The sequence below is a fragment of the Vipera berus genome, assembly GCF_964194415.1.
Source record: "Vipera berus genome assembly, chromosome: 9".
Lineage (NCBI taxonomy): Eukaryota > Metazoa > Chordata > Lepidosauria > Squamata > Viperidae > Vipera > Vipera berus.
In genome coordinates, this window is record NC_138212.1 from 15,602,329 (window position 1) to 15,616,120 (window position 13,792).

At 42.8% G+C, this 13,792-nt stretch overlaps 1 protein-coding gene across 3 annotated transcripts in view; it reads right to left on the reverse strand.

Moving 5' to 3' along the window:
- GRHL3 (grainyhead like transcription factor 3) overlaps window positions 1–13,792 on the reverse strand; it is a 54,475-nt gene that overhangs the window by 17,803 nt on the left and 22,880 nt on the right. Inside the window, exons 2-10 of one of the 3 annotated variants that reach the window (XM_081335287.1) lie at window positions 13,499–13,685; window positions 12,965–13,026; window positions 10,485–10,821; window positions 8,418–8,491; window positions 7,198–7,351; window positions 6,872–6,983; window positions 6,062–6,156; window positions 5,210–5,368; window positions 4,198–4,276 (exon numbers count right to left, since the gene is read on the reverse strand). In XM_081335287.1, the coding sequence (XP_081191413.1) occupies window positions 4,198–4,276; window positions 5,210–5,368; window positions 6,062–6,156; window positions 6,872–6,983; window positions 7,198–7,351; window positions 8,418–8,491; window positions 10,485–10,821; window positions 12,965–13,026; window positions 13,499–13,685 (1,259 nt within the window). The remainder of the gene's footprint in view (window positions 1–4,197; window positions 4,277–5,209; window positions 5,369–6,061; window positions 6,157–6,871; window positions 6,984–7,197; window positions 7,352–8,417; window positions 8,492–10,484; window positions 10,822–12,964; window positions 13,027–13,498; window positions 13,686–13,792) is intronic. The other 2 variants (XM_081335289.1, XM_081335288.1) reach the window with 2 other exon arrangements.

A 13,792-nucleotide genomic window follows, 5' to 3' on the forward strand; every position in this document is an offset into this window, starting at 1 on the left:
GGTTGAGGTTGCCTTTTTTAAAAAAAATGTCTTTATTATACACAACCACAGGCTGACTGAATGCAGAATGCTACTTGAAAAAAGCTCATAAAAATGGATGCCTTGACCATCAGGGGACATTACAAATTCACCTGCTGTCTCTGTTCCTCCGTGAAAAGCTGGAGAGTTTGTTGAATACTAATTGCTCCTTTGCTTTTCAGCAGGGTTAAACAGTCCCACGAGACATCTTACAAAATCATAGAAATGTATGATTCCGCTTGTAACATGATTTTCTTCCTCCCCACTCCTCCCTACGTGAAACAAGAACCAAACCCATTAAGCAGGAAGATGTAGGAGACTTGCAAATATTGCCTTGGGGCTGGTAGCATAGGAGTTACTTCTAAATGGAAAAATCTTTTGAGTGCCAAGATCATTGGTGCCCCTAACCTTTTGGCCTTTAGGAAGGCACTTAAGACTGTTTTATATCTCAGGGACTATGGGCTCTAATGGCGAAGGGCTTTCCTTAGAGATAGGCTTGTAACTCTGGTTAGAGTTATCCTCTGTCATTGTTTTTATATTGGCATTTTCCTTTGTGGTAGTGTAAAACATCTTGACTCCTGCAAAATATGTGGTGTATAGATTTTGGTGTGAAGATAAATAAATTCACCCAAAAAGCAGATATAACTGAAAAGTTATTTTAAAAAGTCAGTAAACAAATAGTCTTGAATCTAATACACTAATGTCTTAACACAAACTCATCCATTTAAAAGCCTTCTGAGACTATTCTAAGAGCTGTGGTGGTGCAGTGGTTAGAATGCAGTATTTCAGACTAACTCTGCCTACAGCCAGGAGTTCAATCCTGACTGGTTCAAAGGTTTACGTCTTCCAACCCTCTGAGGTCAGTAAAATGAGGACCCAGATTGTTGCGGGCAATAAGCTGACATTGTAAACCGCTTAGAGATGGCTGTAAAGCACTATAAAGTGGTATAAAAAGAGCCTTGGTGGAGCAGTGGACTAATGCCTCCTTAAGTAACACCGGGCTGCCTGCAATTAGTGCAGGTTCGCATCCCACCAGGCTCAAGGTTGACTCAGCCTTCCATCCTTCTGAGGTAGGTAAAATGAGGACCCAGATTGTTGGGGGCAATTAAGCTGACTTTGTAATAATGCCGCTTGGGGGTGTGCGTGAAAGCCCTAATAAGCAGGCATATACATAGAATGAAGGCTACTGCTAAGCTTGTAAGCCGCCCTGAGTCTTCGGAGAAGGGCGGGATATAAATGGAATTAAAAATAAAAAATAAAATAATAAGCAGGCATATACATAGAATGAAGGCTACTGCTAAGTTTGTAAGCCGCCCTGAGTCTTCGGAGAAGGGCGGGATATAAATGGAATTAAAATAAAATAAAATAAATAAAATAAAAAAATAAATATAAGCCTAAGTGCTATTGCTATTTCATAGATGGCATCCTAGAGAATCCAAAGTTTGTTTGTAACATGCTAAACCCCATTCAATATTGGTAAGATGTGCCAGCAGATTGTCCCATGAAAGGCAAGAAAACTTGTGACTCATTTTTTTTGGCGACCATCATTTAAGAGGTCCTTCAATAATTCATTACTAAACTGAGATCAAAACCAAGAAGATGCCATTGGCAACCTCAAACCCCAGAAAGGTGAACAAAGAAGAGGAGGCAGAGAAGTGAGCAGAAGGTGGAAGTGATGTTGATGGCCCCAAAATAGAACTCTGAGGACCACAGAAGTTAGCAGAGGATGGAGGCCATGTTGATGGACCCAAAGCTGATCTCTAAAGACAAGAGAAGTGAGCAGATGATGGAGGTCATACTGATGTCCCCAAAGAAATCTCTAAGGGTCACCTTTTCCTATATGACCCTCGTGGTCAACTCAGTTAATCTTACAGGTTCTTTATAGTTCTCCATTTTTGGAGACCTGACTAGTTATTGGAATGACAAGCCTTCAGGCTGTGGTACCCATACAACGAAGCTCTTACTCCAGGGACTTTCCCCTGGCCCTTTCTTTGCTATCTTGAAGGCCCTAGGCAGAGTTTGCCAAGCCTTCCTTGAGGCCTTGGAGCAATCACGAGGCCCTTGAAACTAGTTCCAGCTGCTATTTTTATCTCGGCGACGCTCTTTTGCTTTTCTCTCTTTTGTAGTTTTTATGGCTGTTTTTATTTGACATCTTATTTATTATGTTTTGAATATGGATTTGTTTTGTAAGCTTCCCGGAGGGCATGTGTCAACCTATGGGGGTCTAAATCTCATTAAGTAAATAAATACAATAGAAGGATTTTCACAGTAGGACTTTAGATCCAGCTGGGGCTGGGCTAACGTGGCCTGGCTTGGATTCTAGGTGGAAGGTGCAAACCTGGATCCTGTGGCCACTCTCTTGGGCAGCTTGGAGTTTCCAGAATTGCACTGATTTATCTAGTGGGCACCAGATCAGTCAAGCTGGACTAAGAGTAGATGCTCTCGTTCATCTGGGCAACTGTCAGGTCCCCAAATCCTTATTGTTTTCCCTGTCTATGCGCTCTTGTTTTGGGGCCTGCCATTCTGCTGGGGGTGGGAGGGGGGGGAATTTGCTTTCGCTTGGCATAACTTTTGCTTTCTACCTTTCCTCTCCTGGCTACATCCACTCGAGAAAGGAATGTCTCTCTCTTATCAGGGAGACAGTTACAGAGAAACGAAACTGGAGAAGACCTTGAGATGCAGCACCAACTGTTACCAGTTACCCATATGCTGTGCCACCTGTGGATTGGCTAGATTTCAAATGGACATTATGACTCTGGTGGGCGGAGGAATATTGTTAGTTTAACTACTAAACCATTTAAGCAGGATTCCCCCCAGATCTCACCTTGACTTCCCTACTGTCACTAACCCCTTATAAAAGTATCCTTTTGAGACCATGCCTGTTTCAAGAGCTTTACTTTCTTGGCTGGTTAACTGAGGTGGGTCCTTACAGCAACTCTAAAGCAGCTGGAGCCGAGTCTTTTTAGACTGCAAATGCTGATGCTCTTTCTACTTTTTAAATCCTTAAAAGCAGTTGGAAGCCAATCCCAGGTCATCTTCACTGCCACTAATCTCAAAGGCTGAGAATATTGTGAACCTATCAGAACTCCAGCAGCTGAGCAACAGAAAAATACAAAATACAGGTAATCCTCAACTTATAACCTTTTGCTTAGTGACCCGTTTGAAGTTACAACAGCCCCGTGAATGAAGAGACCTGCAACCAGACCTTGCCCTTCGGACCTCCCCAAAGTCACGGGGTCAAAATTCAGGCACTTGGCAACCAACATGGATTTAAAATGGCTGCAGCGTCCTGGGGTCATGTGATCACCATTTGCAACCTTCCCAGCTGGCTTCCGACAAGCAACCACGTGATTCGCTTAACAGCTGTGGTGATTTGTTTAACAACTGTGGGGGAAAAAAAATGATCGTAAACTCAGGCTCAACTCACTTAACAACTGCCTTGCTTACTAACAGAAATTCTGGTCCCAGTTGTTGTAGGTCAAGGAGCACCTTGTATGGAACTCAATCAAAGCTCCTGTCTGAGCAGTTGCTACAGTGGGGGAGCTGTAAAACTACCCAGGAGCCTCCCTCATTGTCTTTAAAAGACCCCTGAAATAATAGTCATCTTCGTCTGACTATCTTATCTGAGCCTCAACAGGGAGGGAAGAAAAAGGGTGGGTTGCCGGGCCGTGGGAACTATGAGGCCAGGGTGAGGCAGACGTTCCCACCCATGGAGAACTGCTGCAGAGCCTCCGTATTTCAAAGTAAGAAGTTTGCCTTTCATGCGGTCTCAGGTACATGGTAGCTGAGCTGTCTCAGATGCTGAAAAAGATGGCAGGGTGAGAGAGACCACAAAGGTCCATATCTGATTCTGGAGTTGTGCAAAGCAGGAAAGCAGCTCAAAAACACGAAGCGGCAGGATTTCCCTTTCCCAGACGCTAGGGTGTCTGCAGAATGTGGCTAAAAACATCAAGACGATGGTCACGATGGAGCAACTGAAGCTCTTTATTATATGGAACACGCAAATGAATGAGCAGAGAACGATTGACTGCTGTGGCTGCCATATTGACTTTTTTTTTTACCATACCTTGCAGGCATCTCTGTTAGTTACCAGCCCTGCAGCTTCCTTTGCATGGCCTGGTATCTACCTATGAAGGCCCCTTTCCAAACAGTTTGAAGGAGCGGTTAGTAGAAACTCACCGTTATTATTGGCATCCAAGCATTTTCCTTTCCTCCTGAACTGTTTGCGTTCATCATCCCGCATTTTCCTCTCTGCCCCCTAGAAGAGAAGGAGAGTATAGGGTTTCCTGCCTGAGCAGGGGGTTGGACTAGATGACCTCCAAGGTCCCTTCCAACTTTACTATTATGATTATGAACAGAAGCCACAACCTCACTCTCACATCCATGGCTGCTAAATGTAAACCTACGAACATTTTTTTTTAATGTAATGGTGTGCGTGGGAACAACCTGGGGAGACTGTGTGTAGAGATGCTGCCAAAAGATACTGCTGAAGGAGTGGCCAGATAAGAGGGAGCATGGCCCACAACTGCACAATGGGTGGAACAAGAGACACAGGAGGGACTCTCCTTAAGTTCTCAGAGTCTAAAAGTGACAGCAGGAGGCTTGCACTTTCAGGCTGCAAAGTTCTGTTAATGTAGCTTAACAATAAATTAGATTTAGCTTATCTGGCTGTGTTACCTGTGGTCTGCCTAGTAAGACTGACAAGGCCGTGGCAATGTGACATGACATTCCTCTACTTTGACTTGCAAACATCTGAAGGTTAGTGTAACATTTAGCTCAGCCTGTTGACTGCTTCTTCTTCTTCTTTTTTCTTTTATATACATTTGTAAAAAAGGGAGGAGAATTTATTGCTTTCTTGTTTCATCCCTCAGCCAGGGTGGATCCTACCGTACATGTTATCTGTTAAATTTAATTGATCACTTTTTTCTCCTTTTTTGTAGACTACTTTCTTTTCTTTTTCTTTTTTCTTTTTGGTGTGTGGTTAGGGTTGAATGCACGCTTTTGTTTTATTACATTTTGTTTGTTTGCTTTACTGTTCAGTATTTTATTCTCTACGATAAAACAATAAACCTATATATAAAAAAAGAAATAACAAAGGTTACCCCTGGCCATCCCGAGGCTTTCTACACACACACACACACACACACACCCAGCCCATGCACAAAATTGCCAAAGGCTCCCTTTACTCTACCTTATCACAAAATATTTTGATCTGGCAGATGGCTCGGTGGACCAGCCGGTTTGTCCCAGTGCTGTAGTCGTAAGTGTCAATCTGGAGGTTCAAAGGGACACCCTTCACACCTTTCTGAGAGGAGAAGTCCGTGCTCAGGCAGTTCACACCAATGAACACCTGCAAAGGTGAATAGAAACCACTATGGAGCTAGGTCTATTGTAGCCTTGAAAGTGGGGGGAGGGGGGGGTCACCTGAAGCTCTAGTGGCGTCCAATGGGTGGGCTGGTGTTATTGCAATGGGACTGACTAATTGCTCAGAGATGCCATTCCTAACCAAGGTGAAAGTCAAAAGATCAATGTAACCAACCAAAGGAAAGAGATTATTGGAAATGGATTGTTTCAAAGTTCCAAAATCTCTGCCAAATTTGCGGGTATATAAACTGGGTGGGCCATTTTTCCAAAGCTCTTCAGGAGAGGGAGAAAGTCTCCAAACCATTTCTCAAGGGCTTCTTTGAGACAGGACTTCCTCTTCAGGGTGACAATAACACAATGACTTAAAAATGATGAGAGGAGAGTGGGCTTCTCTTGCAAACATTAATGGAATTTAATGTGGGAAGCCAGGGAGACAGCAGAGTGCTGGAGAGATGATGGTCCATGGAAAGTCAGAGCATTAACACACAACTCTTGGCCCCACCACTTTGCACCATACCACTCCATCGATCTGAATTTCTCCTAAATCCTTTTCTACTTTAAAATAATGTTCTAAACAAAATTCTTCTTTATTAAATTAATTAAGAGCCAGTTTTTAAAAATGCAGGGTAATTTTTCTGCCTGATTCTAGCCGGTAGTCCTCTTGGTATCTCAAGCCTACCTTTGCTTCTTCAGCGATATTCCAGACAAAGGATAAGGCATTGTAAGCTACCTCTTCAATGTGCTGCACAGTATTGAAATTCTCTTTACAGTCAGCTAAAAGAGACAAAAACATTTATGTTCTTTAATTGACCAGGTACAGTTACTTAATTATCATTACCTTAAAAAGATGTGATAGCTCCATATTTACTCCTCAGAACTACTCCTAAACTTTCCTCTGGATTCAGTGGCCAAGATCTAGGATAGTTCTACCTCCGTCCAACCTTCCCCAACTCCTAAGAGCCATTCTGACCATGAATGGCTCTTAGGAGTTGGGGAAGGTTGGACGGAGGTAGCACTATCCTAGATCTTAGCCACTGAATCCAGAGGAAGAAGAATGGCCATGGTCACAAGAATGGCCATGGTCTGTCCCAGGTGGTGAATGAAATCTATGGCCCTCACCATCATCTCCATAAACACCTGGAGGAGGAGAAGATTATGGAGGTAGGCAAAACAAATTAGCAGGAGTGCCTCCATCACAGTGGGAAATGGTTGGCATCCCAGCCCCGTGGACCTAAAACAGCTCAGCTAAAATCTACCAGATTAGTTGTCCCAAAGGTGCTTTTTTGAGACTGAAGAAGCTTCTTGGATGAGAAGTGAAACCTCTACAAGGAAAAACAAAGTCCAGTTGCCTTTTGAAAAAGTGCCTTTCGGACAACCATGATGACTGAGAATCTCCATAGATGCCAGATTAGTTGTCTGGGAGAAAGCCCTCCTACCCATTTTTTATTCTATTCTGGACAAGTAACCCTGAAGTAGTCACCCTCCATACCAACATCGATGACTCTCTGTTTCGCTGTCGGTTGGCGCGAATGCCAATGTTTCCAGAATTTGAGCTGTTCCATTGGAATCTTCTCATTGTCAAAAACTACCATCACCACGCTCTAGAAAAAGAGAAAGAAGCCCACATAGACACTGTTAACTTCTACAAAGTGCTTATTTATACATCCATTTGCAAAACCAAAAACCAACTCTGGAGTAACATTCAGGATTGATAATGATTTTAGAAATCTCCATGGCTATTGGCTGGAATAGCTCTGAAAATAAATCCTGCTGAGACCATGTTTTTTGGTGGAAGTTTTGCTGCCTGTCACTTACCTTCACTTTGTTCGAGGACAAGTGTAAACATTTGGCGTCTCCAACTGTCCTCAGAGTCACTGGGTAGAACTGTCCTTTGTTGAGGTACGCCATGGGTGAGTCACCTGACTTGATATGAATAGCTTTGGGAGATCCCAAGGTGTATTCAAAGTCACTGGAATGGAACCATTAAAGAAAGAGAAAGAGGTTTTACTTGGTAAAACACAAAAGGAATAATCTCAGAGCCAACATGGTTTTCTTCAATGTTATAGCTACACCAATATAAAGAGACTACAAAGCTGGACAGATCCTAGTTCATGAGCTAATTAGAACCCTCCTCTACTAATCAATTGGTGGTGTTGTTAGCTGCGAAGTCGTGTCTGACCCATCACGACCCTATGGACAACGTTCCTCCAGGCCTTCCTGTCCTCTACCACTACTAATCAATAGGGGGCATTTAAAAACAGCATCAACCAGCAACACATCCATCTTCTACGCTGGTCTGATTGTTTAATGATGTTCAAAAAAAAACCCCTGCAATTGAATAACAGAACAGAATAACAGAGTTGGAAGGGATCTTGAAGGTCATCTAGTCCAATCCCCTACTCAAGCAGGAAACTCTATATCATTTCAGATAGATGGTTGTCCAGTCTCTTCTTGAAAATCTCAGTGATGTAGCACCTACAACCTCTGGAGGCAAGCCGTTCCACTGATTAATTGTTCTAACTGTAAGGAAATTTCTCTGTATTTCCAGGTTGGTTTTCTCTTTGATTAATTTCCATCCATTGCTTCTTGTCCTGCTTTGGCACATATTGAAGACTCTATGCCTGTTGTCTATCTGCTATGTAACTTCAAATTGTGAAGGTGTCTCAATATGAAAGGTCCAAGTGGAAGGGACAGCGTAGGAACCATTGGAGACCAGTACATTCCTAATCTCTGCATAGCTCCCGGATTTCAATTAGAAAACTGAGGAGGTTTGGATGCACAACAGCTGAGCTGAAAATAAATTGGCTCCCTTGCTGAAAGGAGCCATCATTGTAAGTTCACGGAAATGCAGCACCAATTCAGAAGAAACTCTACGTGTGAAAGTCCCCAATTGTTCTCAAGTGAGCCCAACTTATAGAAAAGAGGATAACCAAGGGCATCAGTGTAGGAAGTGCTTGATTTTTTTTTAAAAAAAAGATATTTTCCCCCCCCTCTGTTGGAGATTAAATAGTTCAGGAGAAAACCTTCACACTTACGTCTTGCCATCACTGATGGAATAACCTTCTGAACATGGAGCTTCTGCCTTCAAAATATCGTTGAAGATCAAGGACTGCAGAGAACAAAACCAGGACAATTTGGTGTGATTTGATTTGATTTTAATTTAGTATGTATGTATGTATGTATGCATGTATGTATGTATGCATGTATGTATGTATGCATGTATGTATGTATTTTGAAGCCTCCCCTGTTCCCTTAGTTCAGGGGTCTTCAAACTAAGTCTTGTGGACTTCAACTCCCAGAATGCTTGTGGAAGTTGAGGTCCACAAGTCTTAAAGTTGCCAAGCTTGGAGACCCCTGCCTTAGATTCAAGGCAAATTGGGTAGACAGATATGTAGCAGATTAACCTTCACTGTGTGGGGGAACAGAGTATCCAGAAAAAAAGCACCATCTCCTTAACTGTCTCAGCCAGCTGCTAAACAAGTAGGACAGCAGAGCCGATCAAGCGGGAACCACCCTGTACTCAGAACCACATAATCAGCTCTTGAATAGCAGAGTGCTATTTTTTGCAACCTCCAGAACAAGTCTTTAGGAAGAGAGAGAGCTGAAGTGGCTATGGATTAGATCATTGTTTCTCCACCTTGTCAACTTTAAGACATGTAGACTTCAACTCCTATGGTGCCTGAGGAACTCTTGGAGTTGAAGTCCACACGTCTTAAAGTTGCCAAGGTTGAAAAAAACAACTGCATTACATGCAAAAGAAGGACATTTTTTTTTGCTAGAAAAGGACTTACCAAACCCATTCTAATCCAAACCACATCCTAGCTAGCAACCTGCTTATGAACTAGGAGCAAATACGAAAATGTCCTGGCTTTAGGTGTGAAGTAAAGTGGTTGCACAACCATGAGAAAAACCAATATTTCTCCCCAGATACCCCCACCACAGCTTTCCCCTGTCTCGTGTTGTCTAAAGGTGTTGGAATAGAGGTTCCATGAACAACCAGACCCCAAAACAGGATTTCTGAGAGCTGTTGTCCAATGCAACTGGAGGACCAAGTTGGGAAGTTTGTGCTAATGTTTGAAGTGGGAGATCTTCCTTTCATCTCCAGAAACCTTCCTTCTGTCCTCAGCTACATTTGCAAAGACGTTGCTAAGATATTTTTAATTACGCTTTGTCCATAAAAGGTGGTGTCCCAATGGGAGAAAACCAAAAGAGCTTGGTGTGGATTGTTTTGCATTTTGAAATCTGCCCAGGTTTCTTTGGGTCCAGGATAAACTGGATAAGGAGAAGAGCAAGCAAGGCAAAAGAAAGCTCATGCAGAACATTAAACCATAAACCATGGTTTACAAACATCTCCTTTGAGAGTTCCATTCCATATTATTTCACAGCCCATAAAGGTTGCTTATCCTTGAACCAGGATGAAAGGAAACAAATCCCATCAGGACTCTAAGTCAGTAATTGCTAAAGGTGGACCACGTCTCTGTAATTTCCTGTTTCTTAACACTTTTGCACTGGCCTAGTGTAATAGGAAAGAGCAGTTTAGAAATAAGCTGTAGTCATTGAACAATGTGCATAACTATAGGTAAGAAGTCTATTTAAGGAACAGCTGACATCACCCCCCAAAAAAAAAACTCTACTTCATCCTGCTGAATCTTTGTGACAACTGATTTTGTATGAAAGGGACACTCCTTTGTACGCCTAATTATGACAATCTGTGCTGCTCCCATTTATACCATGCATGTCACATCCTGCACAGAAGTGGGCAGAACCACACAGCTTGGATCCAAGCCAGGTGGCTGACCAAGCTGAAATGGCCCTCCCTTAGATTCACCAAACTTTCTGGATTTCAAAACAATCTGCATTTTATGCTATGTATTAATATATACTTTTCCCAACTTTCCCGAACCTGGTGATCTTCCAGATGTGCTGGATTACAATTCGCATAAACCACCAGCTGTGTTGGTTGGAGATGTTAGGAATTGTGCTCCAGTACATCTGGATGCCATGTGGTTAGAGAAGCCTAACTTACCAGGGTCACTGATATATACCCTACAGATCACCATTGGCTTGATAACATTAAACAAGGATCTTGCATAAGTTCTTACCTCCTCAGGGTCCTCTTTAAAGGTGCTATCTGGCTGCCATCTCTGTTGGGGTGGAGCCACGTGGATGGAGTCAAAGAGGGAATTAAGCGAGCCGTTGTCATACATGTCTCCTGAAGTAATCATATAATTTGCAGGATTGCTCTCTAGTTTGCTGTGACCTGGAGGCAGAGCTGGTGGCTTGTGAGGAGAAGAGATGCTCTCAAAAGCCAAACCATTCTTCTTGGGCAAGTCCAGGTATTCTTGGTTCACTGAAACGTTTTCAGCCAGAAGCTTCATGAGCTGAGCAGAACCTTCAAAGGAAGAAATCTCTGGTTCATATTCCATCCCATGGCAATGCCTAGAAGAGAAGGAAGGACCAGGCGAAAGGATTTAGCAACAGAAGGCCAACAGTAGGACATTTAATACGGGGATCTGCAGAGTGGGAGCTTACCAGGGCTAACCACCTCTCCACTTGGTAACTACTGTATCATCAGAACTTGATCAGATTATTCTTTTGCTTTCATTTTGCTAAATGGAAAGCTTGCACCCTTTATAGTGCTTCCCAATCTCTTTCACAGAACTCTCTCCAAGGAAAGGATGGAGAACCCATGGCTTTCCAGAGACAGCTCAGCTACTGTTCCCTGAATTCTGAGTGGAACTGTTGGGAGTTGTAGTCCAGCAACACTTGGAAGACTGCAGGCCAGGGGAGCTGAAATCCACAAGTCTTAAATTGCTAGGGTTGCCTAACAACTTTAAGACTTGTGGATTTCAGCTCCCAGAATTCTGGGAGCTGAAGCCCACAAGTCTTAAAGTTGCCAAGATTGGAGACCCCTGCTGTATGCTATCTTTTCCTGCTGTAGGAAATTCAGGGGATTTTGCCAGGCCAATTCTGCCAGGCCGGTTCTTCCTTCTTCCACAGCTCAGTTCCTTCTCCAGCCAAAGTTTCCAGCTGTTGTTCACTCCTCTAGCTTGGACCAGCAAACAACCCACCTCCTAACTCCTTATCTTCAATTTCCATGCAGTTGTTCAGAAGCAGATATAAAGCACAAAGCTGAAGGGCACTCTGAGTCCCTTCTCTGGGAAGCATGGATGCCCAGAAGGATGAAAGGATGGATATAAATTGTTTTTCACAGTGGTTGAAATAGAAAGTAGTTTATCACCCTTACACACCATGCAGAGGCGTTGCAGAGATACCGCTGTTCCTAGTTCTCAATGTCCTCAGCTATCTAGGACCCCCCCAGCTGAGATTCCAGCTTTGGGCCAGAATCAAGAAAATAGCAGTACAGATTCATCCTTTTACTCATCAAAAATAGCACTCTAACATATGCTATTGTAATGGTACATGGAAAGGAACTTGGGAGTTGGGGGAGAAGGGATGCTGCCTAAGGGAAGATTGGATAAGAGAGGGCATAGCCTGGAGCTGCATAATAGGCAGAGAAAGAAACACAGAAAGGAAGCTTCTTAACTTCTCAGGCTGTAATAGAGAGGGTGGGAGATTTGTACTATCAGACTGTAAATTTCTGTTACCCAGTCTTACAATAAAGTAGAGTCAGCTTATCAGGTTCCGTTTCCTGTTTGATCACCTGGAAAGGCTAAAGTCTGTCTTCCCTAACCTTCATGGATCTGTCTCCATCTCTTTTAAGAATAACTTGAGATGTGTCAGGAGAAATTTCCTGACAGTTAGAACAATTAATCAGTGGAACAACAACAACCTGCCTCCAGAAGTGGTGAATGCTCCAACACTGGAAGTTTTTATAAAGAGACTGGACAGCCATTTGCCTGAAATGGTATAGGGTTTCCTGCCTGAGCAGTAGGTTGGACTAGATGACCTCCAAGGTCCCTTCCAAATTATTATTATTATTATTATTATTATTATTATTATTATTATTATTATTATTATTATTATTATTATTATTATTATTATTATTATTATTTCTAAGCACACCATCTCTATCCCACATCTGAGCAGAGATTGCCTCTTTTTATAATTTTGCAGTGGCTGCCAAGTGGTTTCAGAAGCCTCTTTCTCTACTAGGAATAGCAAATGATGTCCCATCAGTGTTGCTGAACTACAGCATCCAAGATCCCTTGCAATGAGGCATGCACATCTTCTGGAAGCATAGTAAAGCTTTTCAAAACAACTGGGCACATAAGCAGCATTTCTGATCCGATCCTAGTCCAGAAATAGGTAGGAAGAAGCCAACCTACAACCTCAGCTTTCTGCTTCATCAGGACCATTGTGTAGGAGGCAGCCACAGACCCCAAAGGGATGCAAACAGTTCTGCTCTGTTCACCCCATCCCCCAATCTGTCATAACTTGTAATCTAGTAAGACATTGTGGAGTCCAGCCCTCCCATTGTCGTCACCTACTGACACACCTTTCAATTATTTTTTGAACTAAAGAAACAGATGTTTTGTAGCATGGATTTATGCAGTCCTCATTTGCTAGATTTTTTTCCCCCCTCAAGCAGTTTACAAAACAGGGCAGATATTTTCCTTACCTCTTCCCAACTTCACTGCGCCCTGGTGTTCCAGATGGAAGGATTCGCTTTTCTTTTGGAACCTAGCAAGGAGAAAAAATGAGAAATAAACATGGGCTGCAGATCAGGGTGATGATGTTCCAGGTTGAATCTCTATTATTGTGTATTCGCAACTGTTGACAAAATGCATTTAGCCTGGTGGCCAAATTAATCATATTTTCTAGTTTGTGCAACAACCTCAGCTATAAATACAAATCAGATGGTCTAGATTTGCATTACACTCTAAGGCAGTGTTTCTTCTATGACAACTTGAAGAGGTGTGGAGTTCATCTCCCAGAATTCCCCAGCCAGCATTCCCCATTCCCCTTAAAGTTACCAAGGTTGAGAAACACTCTCAAGTTTGAGAAACACTGCTTTAGCATCATGTTTATTTGCAAAAATAGAAATGAGTTCTGCTCTATGGACATTTGGGAGCTTGACAGGCCTGCAGTGGCAGCCATTTTGTCAGTGCACCCAGCTGATTCTCCTAACCCCTGCACCAATTGTTTTTCATACCATATAATAGTCATAGAGGAGACTCAGGGCTGCTACGCTGTCATCATCCCCATTTACTCTCATCATGGCCTTAGTGGCTGCTGTTAGAGGGTTCTCCAAGTAACTCTTCCAAGCTTCGTCTTCGTTCATATAGGAGTACTTCTGCAAGCCCATCCCATCGTTTTTCATAAGACGCACAGACATGAAGCTGAATGGGAACACAAAGAGGCACGTTGTATTTGCAACCATTGGTTTTAGCAAAATACATAGAAAATTACAGCACTCATATCAGTTCAATACAATACAATACAATAC